This window comes from Dryobates pubescens, chromosome 10, assembly GCF_014839835.1.
Source record: "Dryobates pubescens isolate bDryPub1 chromosome 10, bDryPub1.pri, whole genome shotgun sequence".
Taxonomy (NCBI): Eukaryota; Metazoa; Chordata; class Aves; order Piciformes; family Picidae; genus Dryobates; species Dryobates pubescens.
Window position 1 is genome coordinate 8,474,545 of NC_071621.1, and position 17,671 is coordinate 8,492,215.

The 17,671-nt window shown below is 41.9% G+C and overlaps 2 protein-coding genes across 2 annotated transcripts in view; one reads left to right on the forward strand and one right to left on the reverse strand.

The window, feature by feature from the left end:
* Nucleotides 1-17,671, reverse strand: part of GABRA5 (gamma-aminobutyric acid type A receptor subunit alpha5) — a 57,469-nt gene that overhangs the window by 34,232 nt on the left and 5,566 nt on the right. The window contains exons 3-5 of the mRNA XM_009900156.2: nucleotides 14,014-14,135; nucleotides 11,953-12,020; nucleotides 11,619-11,839 (exon numbers count right to left, since the gene is read on the reverse strand). Coding sequence (XP_009898458.1) covers nucleotides 11,619-11,839; nucleotides 11,953-12,020; nucleotides 14,014-14,135 — 411 coding nt within the window. The remainder of the gene's footprint in view (nucleotides 1-11,618; nucleotides 11,840-11,952; nucleotides 12,021-14,013; nucleotides 14,136-17,671) is intronic.
* The window catches only part of GABRB3 (gamma-aminobutyric acid type A receptor subunit beta3), a 233,671-nt gene that overhangs the window by 27,190 nt on the left and 188,810 nt on the right, over nucleotides 1-17,671 (forward strand). The window lies entirely within an intron of this gene.

Genomic DNA, 17,671 nt, shown 5'->3' on the forward strand with positions numbered 1-17,671 from the left:
TCCAGTACACACTCATGCAGGCAAGGGATTTATGGACAGTTGCTGGTTTAGATGGTTGGGTTTTTTTAAATATGAACACATTGGTAGGTTTGTGGAAACACATTTAGTCTTGTCTCAGAACACAACTATTCACCTGTTCTCCCACCATGTCTTGAGAACACTTGTATAACCAAACTGTTATTTCTTTCAAAGGATTTTAAAGGAAGGTTTGTTTCAGGCCCCAACATAGCAAATGTGTAGCCTAGCCCAGGGAACTGATGCCATCCTGTATTCCTTAAGAAAATGTAATGTGTGCTTATATGAGCATGTATACACACACAGACATACACACACACCCCTCCTTTCATGGTTCTGAAGCACTTCCCATACAGCTCTAATAAATTGTTGATGGTGGTGCTAGGGGGTTACCAAGTGTTACAATGTAGATACACAATCGGTCACAGTATCTATGGTAAGTCATACCCTGAAAGCCGTGCCTGGCTGGATGACTGCCACCTGGCTCAGGGGCTGTCATGGTTTAAAGGCACCCAGCCTAAACTACCACATGGGCAGAGAAGGGTATGTTTTCATAAACTCAGATGTTGCCTTGCTTATGAATCTCCATCACTGTGTTGGATAAGAGGCTAAAATACAGACTCGGAGCCTTGTTCTGCATGTTTATCTGGGGTGTGAAGGCAGTTTACTGATGCTTATTATTAACACTGTTTGTACACTCATTTCCTTGGAATTCACCATACAAAGTTAACACAGAACAGAAATTAAAGCTAGGAGCTGAAGTGAAGTCATGTGCAGAAATTTGTCATACCCTATTTTTCGTTCATAACTACTCTGCCAAGATTACTACCCTTTCCCAACTTTCTTATGATGCTGAGATGTGTTATCTTTCTATGACATCAACACGTGTTTTTAAAATGCCACAAGGAAAGGACCTCAGAAGACCAAGGACCTCCAGTTACTGACATTTTTGTGAGCTGTGAGTGCATAATTCAGACACATGGTGTACTTGACAGCAAATCTTGCATTTTAAGCAAACCAAATCCTTAGTGTAGCTTATATTGAAGTGAGAAAACAAGACTTGAATTACCTAGATTAACTGTAATGAAGACTAGGTTATCGTGAAATGATCTGCAGTGGACAGGACTGATCTCAAAAGCTGTGCTACTATAGGAATGACCTCCCTGCATGTGAAGTACTTTGGCACTCCCAGAGCACACTCCTAGGTAGGGGCAGGGGGGTTGTTCAGCATCTAGATATACCGCAATTGAGAGATGGGACAACGCTTGATGCAAGCAAAGTGTCTACTTTATTGTACAAAGTCTTTTCTTTATATAGGCTAACATAATCAAAAGCAACTTTGAGTGGTTACTAGATGTGTCCGTGCAACTCATGATTGGCTGCTGAGAAAATGCCAGGGAACACACATCCCTTGGCAAGGCTCAGACGGGTGTTAGACAAAAGACAAACGATCACACATCTCTTATCTAAGTTCAGAGAGAAGACAAAAGACTCTATTTGCAATGTTTACCAGCTCTTATTCTCAGTTCGTTGTGTGGCTTCCCTGAGTCACAATGGCCGTTGGTAATCAGCTAAATGCTTTTTTCTCTCTACACAGCTGCAGTTTGCTCCCAAGGTTTGTGGCCCACAAGAGCTAAAACATTTCCTTCTATCAGCTGAACATTGCTTGAGGTTCTACTCCCTAAATTCAGTCCGTCATAGATACAGGAAGAATGGAGAAAGGCAATGACACAACCAACAGAACAGTTAAATTATCTGATCTTTGATAGGGATTTGCGGGGTTATAGAAAGAATCACATTTCTAGCTCCCGGTAAATGTTTACAACAGGGGTAATACCTTTCATTCTATTTCTTTAATATGGATACAAACAATGGATGGACCACTGGATTTGCACTTATCCATCCTTGCCATGCAAAGTGTCTAATGGAGTCCATAAAGAAGGTAAATCTTGCTGGAAGAAACTCTGGTTTTTATCAGGCTAACTAGTTTAAGTTAAAAAACAAGCCTGCCAGTCATCTCCTTTAGGTTCTCTGCCAACAAACCTTACTTTCCTAAAGAAACCTTAGACCAACGTGGCTATGCTGCACTGAATGCTACAGCACAGTATCACGCCCATCTGCTTGATGGTTTCACTGAAGCTCTCCAAGTTTTCTCTGGTCTCCATGAAGAATTCTCCTTGACATCCCAAGAGGAGGGACTTCAAATCTCTTCTGCAGCAGCTTCTGTTTTTACTGAATTCTTGAATTAAATAAAAATATAACTAATACTAGCAATGCTGAGAAGCTGATTAAGTTTTTGATGCAGATAAAATGAGAGACACCACCTCAACCAGTCTTCATTTAATTACATCATGCCACACATTTCCCTGATTCTGCACATGCTGCATGTTTTGACCACAATCTCCTCATCAGCAGGGCCCTTTGTTCTTGAAGTGATGTGTAAGACTATACTACGCGTTTCTCTTTGGCTCTCAAGTGAGGCCAGGCCCAGCTACTGGCAGAACTAGCTGGAGACAGCAATGCTTAGTGCCACCTAAACCACACAGGTGGTCATCCAGTCCTTGTTTTCAATGGGAGAAACCTCAAGTACATAAGGGGAAGGGGGAACAGAAAGCTTCTGCAGGCACCCTAGGTACTGGAGGCTAAAGACTGTCACTGGACACAGCACATTGCACCTGTTCTCCAGTTTTTGATACCACCGGCTAGACAATCTGATCAGTGCAGGTTTTCTAGATGGTCAATGGGGCTTTCTTCCTCCACTTCTGCTGCCAGTATGGGACACATTTCCCCATGAGTAATGGTTATGTGGCGGCATAGCCATCTTATTCCTCCCTGTTCACACACATTTATGTTTGTATGGACAGGCACAAAATTACATGCAGTGTTTTCTAGAGAGAAAAATGAGCTGGAACTAGAAAGTAATAAGGACTGAATGGGTAGTATTGCCTATTGGGCCTCTCTCACGTCTAGACTCAGATGCACAGACATGGGAGGGGAAGTAGGAGCTTGATCTGGCAACCCTAAATACAGAGCTAAAATCCTCAGCAATTTTACATAGTTCAAACAAATGAACTAGAGCTCCGAAACATCTCAACACAGTTTCTTTTCAGCCACTTGCATTTAATACCAGCCTCTTCTTATTCACCTCATATTTCCATGTCCACCTCTCAGGTCATGTCTCATCGAAATCTCCTATTCTTTTGTAACTCAAATGCTCCTCCATGCCTGTGTGTGAAAGATGTATGCATGGGATGCACCAAATGATTTGACCACGCATGCATTCACAGAGAAACATGTGCACACACCTATTTGTATGCATCCCACTTGGTACATGGAGGAGCTTGTTTAGCTACCCAATCAGGACATTATTATCTTTTTTTTGGTTTTTTTGTCTTGATTCTGAAATGCTATGCACTTCTGTTTAATATTGCTGTGAAGCGCCAGGTAAAGGGGCAGGCTCTGGATGCCTGTTGCTTTGAAGAGTCTTCTATTCCATCAGCTCTTTCACACCATCAGCAGCCATTAAACAGGCCTCAGTTTACTAGTTACTATTTGTAACATTCCCAGCACTAGCATCTGTTACAGCATGAGCACTTGCTTGCCATAATGCAACCTGAGATAAAGAAGCACCAAATCTCCTAGTGACATTTGACGATCCCCATGCTAAATTATGTTCAATGATGTACTTGGTTCCTTCTTTCCACTAAGATTTCCCCTACACAGGTGGATGGGAGATCCCTATCAGTGAGGTGCATTTCCCCCATGACACGCACCCCTGTGCCTTTCCATGCAAACAGTGGTGATGCAGCTGCACTCACACATCAGCAACAGGTCAGCTTGGTGACACATTCAGATTAGACAGAAAAGCAAAAGCAGGTAGAATGAGTGAGATACATATTCTACCACTGGAATGAGCAAACCTAGACACCGTTGATGAAATTTAACTGATGCTGAAATTGTGTAACTGATATTCTAAGATGCACAGCCAAAAACATATTAGGTATTTACTATTTTGACTGAGGAGGTTTTGCTAATTTTCTTTTATCTTAGCTGAATTTCCAAGTCAAAACATAGTTTGTTTTTGTTTTTACATAGACAGTACATATTAGTGCATCAGCTACTGAAGTGGAGCAATGATGCAACCTTAGGAAGCGTGACTGAGACATTAAAATAATCCAGGGTTTTATCATCCCTTCTGGTCCCAAAGTTTCCTGGCCCAAATTCTGACAAGATTATGTAAAGGGAAACGAGCTTTGTTTGCAGAAATTCTTCCTAAGTTTTCATACTGGACATAGTGCATATAATGGAAATAACCTCGGGATTTTAGATTGAGCCTGGTAGAAATTACTTGCTTCATGATTTAGAGCAACCAGATAGAAATAACAGTTTGGAATTTTTTTTGAATGATATAAACATGACTGTAAGCTATAAATCTGTGTATGTGGTTTCAGGAAATTTTATTTAACAGTATGAAATGGAGTAAGTCATGATGAATACCAGTGTAAGATATGCTAACATAGTATGATCTCTGAGGAAGAAACTGACATGTCCAAAGGCAATGTCTTAAGACTTCAACAGAACAGAATAGACAAAAGACCAGAAACAGGCACAGCCAGTGGACTACTTGTTAAATGACAAGCCATGTGTATTTTTCCTATCTGCATTATCACGCCACACTTTCCTATCAAAAGGCTGAAGAACTCAAGCAGAAAGGAATGCAATGGGACAATGAAGATTATCCCTACCCATGCCCTATATATAGCTTTTGAGCTGAATATATTGGTATTTTGATTTGATGTGATGAAGCCTTTGGAGAAAGTCAAATTACCAAGAAGTTCATAGATTCCTAGACTGGTTTAGGCTGGAAGGGACATTTAAAGGTTATCTAGTCCAGCCTCCAGGGTTTCCTACAGGGAAACTGTGGTATAACATGATTCAAGGTTTAATTTCTCACTCCACCATAGTATGCTCATCTGATCAGATGTTTCTGAATCATCTTAGACCAGGCCCCCCTGTCTTCTTTTCTGAAGTAGGTTGGAGCCACTCTCCAGCTTCCCTAAGCCCTCCTCACACACATGCTTTTACTTTCTGACTACTTCAGGTATCTACACCCCATCTGCAGTACCTTCTAGTTATCCCTGAGTGACCATCACCAAGTATACTGTTCCCCAAAACCCTTCCACTGTTATTTCTTGCAAAATCCTGTCTCACGTAAGCCTTCAAATACATCTTCCAACCCCCTGCTCCTGACTTAGCCACAGGTAACTGATGCACATCAGCAGCCAGGTGGCCTCTGGCATCCCTCACTAGATCCCCCCTTTCCTCACCAACATTCTACAAACTTTTCATCTAAACAGGCAAAGGGAAGAATGAAATTTATTGGGGTTTCTTAAGCTCCTACTAAGGTACACTACATTTCCTCCTATGTGCATCTAGACAAAATTAGAGGACTGAAGCTAGTTTAAACGTGTTCACATGTGCTGTGCTTGCACAATCTTGGGCTTTAAGTTGCATGGAAAGGAAAATGTGCAGTCCTTCACAGCACATCTACAGGACCAGTTGCTGGCCAGAACATCCCACAGTTTTAGGCATCTGCCACACTACCCATCCCCAGGCTACATGAGTATGAGGGTGAGAAACACCAATGGAAGTAAGTAAGTAGAATAGGATTCATGTGACTAAACAGACATTAATTGTAACAGCAGTTAGCCTATGCTCCTCTTTCTGCTGCTATAAAAAAACAACAACCACCAGGAACCCCCTAAAGTGTGAATGGATAGATAACAAGTATCTTTCATAATAAAGTAGACATCGGGAATAATGCAGGCATCTAACTCTTTAAGAAATTCTCTTCCCTGCACAGGGAGCAATTCTGAGCCCAGAGGCTTAACTGCAGCCTCAACATTACAGATGAAGAAAATTAGCTGAGGTGAAGCCCACCTATTCTGCCCTGGTGCACTCCACCACAGCATATTTTAGATTACTCATTGACAGTCTGGTGTTTCATCACAAACATGAAGGTACTTCAGGAGATAGCATTTCCAATTAGGCAGATGAAGATTTTAATTTCAGAGTAAGTGAAATTACTAGAGTTCACTGTAATGCTATTCTCCCATAGTAATAAACAGAGATAGCATAGCCATAACAGTTCTTCAGAATCTACCAGGCACTTCTGAATCCTCCAGCTGCAGATGCTGGGAACCTACTGCAGGTATGGCAAAGACAGTCACCAATGCAGTGGTGTTTTCCTGGGGGTGCTTTGTGGGTTACCCATCAAGGTACTGCTTTGCTCTGGTTTCTGTTCAGTTGCTCCATCCCCTCCATGCACACTCAAGACATCAGGTCATCCCCCTCAGTTCATCCCTACATAGCTGGGAGAGCACAAGGGAATCTGTCAGAAATTGTACCAACTATCTCCCAAGGGAAAGATGGATTTTCCCCTGTGCCTGGTGCAGACCCAGAACTAAAGCTGGGCCTTTTTTGTGACCCCTCAAAGTCTGGGCAAGCACCTCCCTCATCCAAGGACAGGCTGGTTCAGGTCTAAGTTTCATCTTTTAATCAATTCTGTTCTTGCTGTGCGAGTTCTTCTCTTTGTGATGGAAATCTCTGCAGGGCTCTGCCCACTTTTAGTACCAGCAGAATAGGCTATTGTCACATACTCTACATAGGGACTATATTTGGGCAGGTCGTAACTGCCCATTTTGAATGTATTATACCAGTCTCCTCTGACGCCTTTCTCTCCCTGTGGGTATCTCCAGATGTGGATTTTTCAAACCAACAAATCTCAGTTCCTTGAAGGACAGCTTTTGAGAAGTAGGGCAATGTGCATTCAAAGGAGAGAGACAAGAACCAATAGGCTTGGTGTTAAAACAAGAATTCTGCTGCTGGCCTCAGGGAAGGACCCTTAACTTCATATATCCCTATTTTCTCTTGCTCTGTCAAAATCTGAACTGAAGAAAAGCAGCTGAGAGTCCTTGTCACCATGGCAGTTTTTCATCACTCTGCAAGACCCAGCCCGATGTGAAGAAATTATTTTTTTTTATTCCTGCTTCTGGCAGTTTGAAGTTTGAATATGAAAGAAAAGGACAGCAAGTCTAGCACATGAAAAGGAAATGAATATTTGTATGGCTTGATAGCTCCTAATTTGTTTTGTAATGTTTATACAATACCCAAAAGCATTGGCAGATCCCTTTCCATAAATATAAATGGACGTATAAATGAAATATTCCCTTTGAAATAGGAACAACATATTCCAACTGAACAGAAACGTTCCCATCCAGACAGCTGGCTGACTGAAAACCAAGGTTTCATTTAAAAGCATAGATTTGCTGGCCATTTGCTCAGGGCCACACAAGCAAATCCGCACCTGGAAAGGCTTCTGGCAAAGTCAGTGCTTGAGGACCCACACATTTTCCACTGAGTAATTTTCCATTAACAAATCCCCAAGCAAACAAACCTGGCTTTCCCAATTGAAGTCTTCAAAGCAGCACCACATCTTCCAGCCAACTGGTTTTATAATCGATAGCTCTACAGCATAAAATGGTTAGCTTGCTAATCAAGCGCTTCACGGAAGAGCAGACTTTGTGCTAACATGCATCCAGGACGTGTGTATGCTTGCACGTACAATTTTAACGCTCAGTGCTAATGTAAGAAACTGTATTTTCAGCCTAGCTAAGCCGTGTGTTGGCTACAGCAGAGCGTGGCTATGCTGCCATCAAGTGGACAGCCACCCTACACATCACTGAATTTTAAATAGCAGGAGCAGTTAAGACGACTATTTCAGGGCTGTACTATAAATGTTGGAGTTTCTTAACACCTTACTGACAAATGTCTGCAGTCTGCAGCCGATAAATTATGCATTTGCAAATTCATGGGACAGATTAAACTAAAAACTCTCAGGATCTCTGGCAAACTTCAGTTACCACAACATGGGAAAAATCTGTTTGTAAACTCTTCAGATACATGATCAAGTCATATTTAAAATCCCCAATTACAGCACCATGTCCTAGTGCTAGCAAAAGGGGTTTGGAGTCCTTTCAAAATGACAGGCAAAGGGGGTTTTAAGGAGCCTAGCCTTTGTGACAACAGAAATATTTTCAATGTCTACAAGCTGATCACAGAAATAGAAAATCATGTTTAAAAATGCCTATGAGCTGCTGGCAAAAAGTTAATTTATGGTCCAAAAGTTTAGCTCTAGTGAGCATGCTTTACTTCACACAATTTCCTGCTTCTTCTCAGCTTTTTTCCTGGCACTCTACAGTAAAATTTGTCAGAGCTTCTGTCTTTATACCAAGTTCCCACTGAGTGAAAAAATGCAGCTCAGTGAGATATGTTGGTTCTCTTTTTATCCTGAAAAAGTTGCTTGAATTACTGTCACCAATTTTCAGAATAGTTTCATGGAATGAACAAATTTTATGCATTTTACAACATTTATTTCTCAGCTAAGATAAATAACTTGTAAGTTTCTTAATGGGAGGAACTGAAATTTTGCCTCCATTTACAAAGCTATTGTCTATACTGATTAGTGAAATATGAAGGATGCTCCAAAAAAACCCGACAACTAATTTACAAGTGGAGATGTGGACAATACTCCCCTCTAGGGGCAGAAACAGATTTTGCAACACCCAATTGCACGGCATATAATTCATAAACCACACCAGCAAAATAAAACAAATAGGACCTACCAAATGAAAGACAACCAGAAGTACTAAATCATTCCCTGCAGAGAATGCTGCTGCCTATGAAATCTGTCTAAAGAGCATGTTGTGTTCCTGTATTCATGCAGAAGGGTTTAAATACTACACGTATATAGAAGCCCATTTATCAGATTTCCCTAGCAACATATATCCTATCAGCTTCCGACCTAGACAACATATTACCAAATGCAATATGCAGAGGACACATTTTTCTTTATGAGCAAACACATGTATCATGAAAATGTATGTACTGACAAGTGCTAAAGCTGGAAGTTTGCTCAGCTGATCATACTTGGTAGATTTGGAAGTCAAATAAGATGGAAGGTCAGCATCGGCTCATCTGCTTCCCTCCTCTTCATTTAGGCAGCCAGCTGCGAGGTTGCAAAAGCAATTCAAGCATCTCCGTCAATGACAGAGGGTCCAATCCTCCCCACACGGATTACTCCTACGTACAGTCTGGGAAGCTCACAATTCCTCCTTGGAAACGAGGGGAATGCAGAGCTAACAGAGGGTTGTATCCACAGATCTTGAGAAATGAGTAAGCCTGACAGAGATGTGGTCCAAGCCCCAGCTAAGATGCAGTAGCTTCAACTACTGCACCTCTGAGACAAGCTTCTCTCCCCTCACAAAGCCCAGTGCTGCCTATTTTATCACAGAAAGCTATCCTAGGTAGCACTGCTCAGCTGTTACCTTTGTCAGGACATGCAAAGACAGCTGAAGGTGCTATCTGCATGTCACAGCCACCCTTGTTCTGGTCAGAATGAGATCCTCAAGCCACCTAGAGCCAGAGAATCACTCACACTGCTGAAATGCCCACCACAAAAACCTCCTATCCGTAAAGTATTGTATACATGTTACAAAAGCAGTCTTCTGACTCATGCTTAAACAGAATAGGACAGACACTTATTTTTAAAGTTATTATTTGCACTAGTGGAAGGCAAGCTCTTTAAAAAGCTTTGCGCTCCATTTCTTATCACATACACCACAGTTAGTGGGAATTTATTTCCACACACATGCACACCCACACACAATACTCTACCCCAAAAAAAAAAAAAGTTATGTTGCATGGTTTTTAGGTTAGCCTACAAAAAAAATATCAAACCCAAAAGAGCTTTCTCCCTGTGAAAACCAGGGGAAAAGGAACTGAGTGGGATGATGAGAAAGTCTGTGTCAGACCCACATTTTTCTCCAGCTGCATATGCTTCACAGGGCATTGTGTTTTTCTCAATATACCTTGTGGCATCTCATGTGACATTACTCTGCTATGGTCACAGCAGAAGCACCTGCACAGAGTAACTCGGATTCAGTGATGAGCTCACCTAGGTCTTGCTTACTCAAGTTTCTTTCTGCTACCTCAGGTGGCTCAGTTCATTGCTTTATGAATAGGTACTGAACCTGATCTGGACTTTACTTATACCAGTAATTTACAGAGACAATCAAGAACTGCCTCTGCAGCAGTCTCTGTAGTGGTAGTGGTGTAGCGGCTGCAGCACTGAGATGGGTTTTAAGGTTGGCATTACAAACATTTCTGTAAAAATAAGTTTCTCAGAAAGTTACTCTGACTTTCGTTCATTTAAGTGTGTACGTGTATCCTCACATTGTTTTAGCTTATTACTGAAGAGACCACTAACTTGGGGCTAGTAAGAACAGCAATACATACAGCAGAGGAGAAAATCAGCTGGGGTTTCCCCCTCTCTTTCTTTTAAACATAACCAATTTCACGTCCAAGTCTTTGTAGCACTAGTGCATTACAGCGGTGGTGGTCTGAAGCTGTAGGAACTTAGGTACCTTAATTGTCTTAAATCTCTTCAGAAAAGATTTAAAGCTAGGGCCTAAATAAATAAATAAAACAGGTCAAACCCAACTGAAATAAAATGTGGGAAGCTCCATGTGCCTGCATACAAAACTGTAACCCTCCTGAGCCCCAGCAAGTCTTAGTCACTGGGCCCTGAGAGCAAGCTCAGGGTTCACCATCCCAATGTGTGGCACCCTGCAGCAGGACAGGGTGCTGGTGGGAGCTCAGCTCCGCCCTCCCTTTTTTGGGGACTGCCTGCTGAAAACCTGGGCATCTCAGCACTGAACTTCAATCTCCTGTGCACTTTCTTGGGTCTCAGGCTCTGGGTTCATATATGGAAAGCTCAGACTAACACTTTGCTGCTTGGCTGGCTTTTCTTTTCATACCTTTTTTCAAGTGTTGTCCGTATGACTACACTCTTGAAGAAAACTCTGTTGGCAATCTTAATTAATACAGGCTAATTACTTTCAATGAGCAAATTGCTATACACTGATGTAGGATTTGGCCTGAGAATTTCAGACAATCCTCTAACATCACAGATATTGTATCCTATATCTAGGTTATGCAATGATAAAGCTTGAGACACCAATTTGCTTCTCTGCCAATATAATGTGGCAGGAAAGTCGTCACTAAAGCAGCTTCACCATACTTTCATTTATCCTCACCATGATTTGCCTTTTAGAACTATTAGTGGAATTGAAAAAATAATAATAAAAGCTCCAAGGGTTTGAGATGTACTGCCCCAGAACAAGATATCGGTTTCTGGCCTTGGAGACTGTTCTCCTGCAAGCAGCACTGCAGCTGCAAATACAAACAGTAAGAGAGAATAGATCTTCATAAAAAAAGCTGGACTGAATCATCAAATCTGTTGAGAATATGCCTTCCATTTAATCAAAGGAAATATTTAAGCACTAGCAGTATTCAGAAGCTACAAATTAATGGGTTACTTGTAGGCAGCAATTATGTTTTCCATTTTTTCTTGATATTCACATAAATGTGTGTGCAAGACTGGTTGTCTGGCTTTACTATGAGTGGGGGAATTGACATTCCCTGTAAGTATTTGCAGAAGTAGCTGGGAATCAACTTCAGAAGAAATTGACCTTAGTTGTTACCTCATGGTGTACAGCAGAGTGCCATCATCCTCCAGGCGCAGAAGTTTGTTTGGGGTTGTCATGTTGTGAGCAATAGACTTCTTGCCATTGTGAAAAAAGGTGTCCGGGGTCCAAATCTTGCTGGCAAGAAGGTTGTTAAGAGGAAGGCGTTGCATAGGTCCTTTGAATCGCAGCCTTTCATCTTTCCAGCTTTGTCGGAAAAAAACATCAATGGTGTATTCCTGGCACAAAGACATAGTCAAAGTATTGCAAGATCTGAATAGAAGAGATGGTTCCAAGAATGACTTCAGCAAAGTAAATACAATGGAGTTGGCAGCCATGTGCTGTAACTTACCATTTCTGTGTCTGACACGGGACCAAAACTTGTAACATAGATGTCTGTTTTCACCTGAGTAATTCTCTCTGTAATAAAGATAGGCTCTGCATTAGTAATTGCTTTAAGATGCAAGTACTTGCTTGTGATGCACTTCTGAATCACTCAAAAATCACCAAAAGCATGAAATTAAGATGTTTGAGGGGGAATTTTATGCCTGATCAAATGCAGTTATCGACCTTGGGGAGTCCAGGACCCCTTCTTATATGCAGCAAACAAACCCTTCAAAAGTGCAGTTCCTTTAACTAAGAGCTTTTGATGATAGATCAAAGAATATCAGACTGGTTTGGGTTGAAAGGAACCTTAAAAGATCTAGTTCCAAACCTCCTACCATGGGCAGGGCCACTGTCCACTAGATCAGGTAGCTCAAAAAGCTCCAGTCTGACCTGACCTCCCTCAGGGAGGAGGCGTCTACAACTTCTCTGGAAAACCCAGTCCCATGCCTCACCACCCACACAATAAATTTCTTAACAAGATCTAATCTAAATCTACCCTCTTCCAGTTTAAAATGGTTATCCTTCACCCTACCACTGCACTCCCTTATAAAAAGTCCCTTCTTATCTTTCCTGTAGGCTCCTCTTTAAATACTGTAAGGCCACTGCAAGGACTACCTGGAGCCTACTCTTCTCCAGTCTGAACAACCCAAACTCTCTCAGCCTGTCCTCGCAGGAGCAGTGCTCCAGTGACTTGGTCATCTTCCTGGCCCTCCTCTGGACTTAGCTCCAACATAGAATAGAATAGAATAGAATAGAATAGAATAGAATAGAATAGAATAGACCAGACCAGACCAGACCAGACCAGACCAGACCAGTTTGGAAGAGACCTTCAAGATCATTGTGTCCAACCCATCATCCAACACCACCTAATCAACTAAACCATGCAACCCACCCTATCAAGTCCATATCCTTATGTGGGGAGGCCCAGAACTGGATACAGTACTCCAGGTGGGGTCTCATCAGAGCAAAGTAGAGGGGCAGAATCATCTCCCTTGACCTGCTGGCCACACTTCTTTAGATGCAGGATGCAATTAGCCTTGTGGGCTGTGAGTGCACACTGCCGGCTCACATTCAATACCAACTACAGGATGAGGTGACATGTATCTTGCAAAGGCCTCTTCACATCCACTGGCTTGCATGATCTGACCAATTTCAGACATCTATATTATAGATGTCCAAAGTTAGGTGAAATTAATTTTACCCTCAAAACTCTAAGTCCTTCTGGCATCTTTTCAAATCCAGGACTAATTTAATTTAAGGGCAGAAATTTCAGAAGTTCGTTACATAAGAGAGGAGCACCAAGCCCTATTTTCAAGCACGTCTGTGTAAAGTGAGAGGAGAAGGAGAGAAAGGGATGAAAGCAATGTGTTGGTCTCACAAGAGGAAGGGGTGGGGGTAGCCAGATTAAAAAAAGGGCCAGGAAGAAACATAACAGATGGTTTACACATGGGTAGAAGATGAGAGAAATCTGGAGGATAGAGAGCTGGAGGAGGGCTCAACAAGGTTAGAATGGCAAGCAACTATTCACGTTATGGTTTTAAAATAGCTGCTGTAGAGGTTATCAAAATGACATATCAATACAGATTTGCTGTAGCTGTCTAAAAATGGATGGTTTGGGAATCTGTTTTTAACAGAGATTTTTGTCACTGTCATAATTTTGTTCACGCTGACCAGTAAGGGAACCTTGCTGCAACCCACTAGCACCCTGTCTCACTCACTTTAGGGAGGATCAGAAAGGAAAAAAACCCAACCTGTATTCAATTGCAGAAAAAATGAGTCACATGTGCTCTCCTAATCCAACCTGAGATGACCTCAAATGACTGAAGATGAATTTCAATGACCTTTGCATTGTGCCTCACTTGCCAGGGGACAAATCTACTTTCTGGACTTCATTTAGCTAATGAAACAGAACTCCCTTGTCAAGGTCTGTGCAGAGAGCAGGTACCCCTTCAGGAGGGCATCATGTTTCATGTTGATGATGCTCCCACATAAACAGGGACTGCACTCAGTGAATGCATTATCCTACCTCCCAGTCCGGGGCGCAGTCGGTTGTCGTAGCCATCCAGCAGACCATCCAAGATCCTGGTGAATATTGTGATGTTATCATTGGTGTCCTCCTTTCCCGATGCTGTTGGTGTTTGCGAGAAGCTATTTTACGCAAACAAAAAGAAACTCGTCAAAAGCCCTGTCAGCCTCAAGGGACTTCACCCTTAAGGGAACTTTGTGACAGAGCCTCTGATCTTCTGCCTGCTCCTGCTGCTCCAGCTGAGCAGCATGGGAAGCTGGGGCCATTTCATTACTTCTTTAAGCAATCATAAATAGCTGTTCTTGCAGGAGAAGGACCCAAGGAAGGACCAATGCCATGGAGGTACACCCCTGGGGCGCTGGACTGGGGGACACTTGAGTCCACTGACCCTCTTGAATTAATGCACAGGAAGATCATTGCTTGCTGCAGGTGAAGAACACTTATAGATAAGCTTAGGTGATCCATGAGCATGGAAGATCAGAACAATCGCAGTCCCCCATGCTGCTCTGCTTCATCTCAGCCCTGTCATTTCCCTAGTGCTGGCATATGTCCACCCCTTGCAAGGAGCAAGGTCAGATCACAGCCAGCAAAAGCTGTTACTGGCTTTTCCACAGGTTAGCTCTCTAGTATCTTGGAACTGCATCAGCTGACAGCAGCACAGGTTTGCCTAGGGACACTCCTTCAAGTCCGCCTGAAGGTTCTCTCTAATCCTTATATGCCAAACAGTTTCTAATTTCCACAGTTTAAGTAATTTACTGCCAGAACAGAGGATGAAGTCTAACTTTAAAGGATAACAAATTCCTATTGCATTCAAAAATCCTACCCAGTATCACTGGGGTATCTGAAAAAAACACCCATACTGCAGTACAGAAAACACAGTACTTCATTCCCCCTCTCTTTCTTTGCATAAATTAGTCCTTCTTTGTAGTATGCAAATGTGTAGTGGGCCTCATTCCATACCTTTTGGGTCAGATTTGGTTTTTATTCTGAGCTCTTTTTTATTTCTTTATTTTATCCATGGTTCAAACATAGGAAGCTGCTCACAGCACAACGACTAATGCCTTTGCTTAACCAACACCAGACTTTATCCATAAGCATGCTTCACCTGCAGCAAGCAATGAGCACCTCTTCAGGCAGTAAGTTTGCTCACACTCAGTGCTTATTCAAGTTTAATTTTTCTGCTGAAACCACAAACAAATTCTCCAGCTGTGACAGGGTACATTGCCTCCCTAGGAACCATAGCCCACCTCACACACCCTGCCAGCAGACAGGAATCACACTCCAACAACCTGAGGTCGATGTGAGCCACTCACCCAGAGATAAAAAAATTTAAATCCATGTTTATTTACTGCGAGTCCCCAGGGAAATAAATCAGTAAATAAACAGAGAACCTCACAGCATCCTGCTGCACAGCTTGCCTTGCAAAATGCTTGTAATATGTGCATTAGGGTTACCTAACAGAACAGGAGCTAAACAAAGAAAGAAAGCAGGCCTCAACTTGGTTTTACCTGCACAAGGTTTACACTAATGAGACCTTGCTGACGCCTGTCAGTAAGGTCTGGAAGTTTTAATGACGCGTGACCTGGCTCAGGACAAAATGCTGGCAACCACGTAGCCCCTGACAGACATGCAGACCCCCAGTCCTGGGCCTATTCCCTTTACAAGTTATGTACCTCTGCTGGAAAATAGGATTGCAAAGCCTCTCAGGAAAGGGGAGCAAGGCTGGGCAGTGGGAATATGGGTCCTATTCCCTGGAATGCTGAAGCACATACAAATGCCTGGCTGAGGAGGCTCCTTGTGTCCTGAGTGCCGCTGGGACTCCTGAGACCCTCAACAAGCTCAACACTGGAAAGCCCAAGGCCACCAAGGAACTCTCCTCTGCAGGCAGAGGCATAGTCATAAATCTTACCCATTTTTCAGGCTCTCCCACGGTCAAAAGTCCAAATTAATTCTGACAACAGCCTCTACTGAGTAACTGAGGAAGACTATATCACCGACATATTTGACGATGATGAAAACCAACTAATTCTGCAGATAAAAAACTAATTGCAGAAACATAAGACATTCCTTCATGCTGGGCCATTCAAGACAAAAGATTGTATACTTTTATGCAAGCATAATCAAAAGGATTCACCAGGTAAAGGTGAATATTTACAAGCAGCAGCCTAATATATACAAACAGGACACAGCAGTTGCAGAGGTTCTTCGTATATGGTGTTTATAACTGAACCTTTGATAACATCCTAGAAATGTTCTCATTTATTTTAGCTCCTTTTTTTTTTTTCATAAGAATGAGATATGCATCATGCTGCTTCATTGTATCAATGTGTGAACCAGTCCTCATTATTCAACGCATCTGACAGAGATGTAGAGACGTCAAACTTGATTTCATTCCTACAAGTTTCACGAGAAGCAGCGACTAGACAAGGGGAGAGCTATCTAAATTAGTGCCTCATTAAGTAAAAATGTGAGGTCAGCAGTCATATAATTCCCCCTGGCTCACTGACTGGGCCAGTCAGCATGCATGTAGCTCAGAAACAGCCTCAGCAAAATCAGCCCACCTCCTCTCTGCTAATTAAGAGATATGGAGGAGACTTGCGGGGTGATTAGGAAAGATCCTGGGAGAAAAAGGACTGCAGAGGTAAAATGTAGGTGTTGCAATAGGTGATGGGAACAAGAAATGCCAAATTATTGCAAAGGTATGGTGCTGGGGGCACCAGGTACAAAGCTTCACTAGTTTCTCTGCTCTTGAAAAAGCTTGTTATTTTTAGTGCTTATGGCTGAATTCAAAGCCATCTGAACTCAGAGGGAAGATTTCCATTGAACTATTTTTGTGGGAATGGGATGAAATATACTTAGTTCTCATAACTGCTTCTATGAATCTATCCAGAGTAATTCACGCTGATTCCTTCCATCTCAACTATGTACATCCTTCTACATGAATAGTATATGCACCTCGAGTACTGAAATACTTATACATTTCCACATGAGAAGCTAATTAATACATGAAAAAGATGGAGAAACAACTAGGGTGAAGACTCATAAAAAGTCTGCACTTCATTTGCAAAACTGCCATCCAATTTGGATTTGGCAGATTGCTTCACCCGAAAAAAGAAGGCATCTGATGCTGAATTTTGGTGAAATGTCAGTGTTATATGAAGTTGCATTTGTAGATGAATTACTGTTTGCCACTAAGGCAAACATTATTTTTTATTAAAAAAAAAAAAAAAAGTTAATTTCTATTTTTGACATTGCTGGTGAAATACAGGCTTTGCAGTAAGTTCTGAAGCCATCTTTTACTACTTCAGACATTCAAACTGTACTTGCAAAGTTACATGCATATATTAGATACTATAGCTCTGTGAATAGAGAGAAAACAGGTGATATACTAAATTAATTATTTCCACTCAGCCAAAGATTAGGTTTTATCAGCATATTAGTAGGTAAGCACATAATTGCCTCTCTGCAACCAAAAATGTTTTTATAGCAGACATTTTCAGTTATGGATAAAAATAAACCTAGAAAACAACCTTAGGAAAACGCTAAGAAAATTCAAAGACAATTACATTTAAACCTCATTACTGCACATAAACTAAACCAACCAGGTATACTTCTCATCACATTTATTTAATATTGCAATTTCAGGGTGACTGAAAAA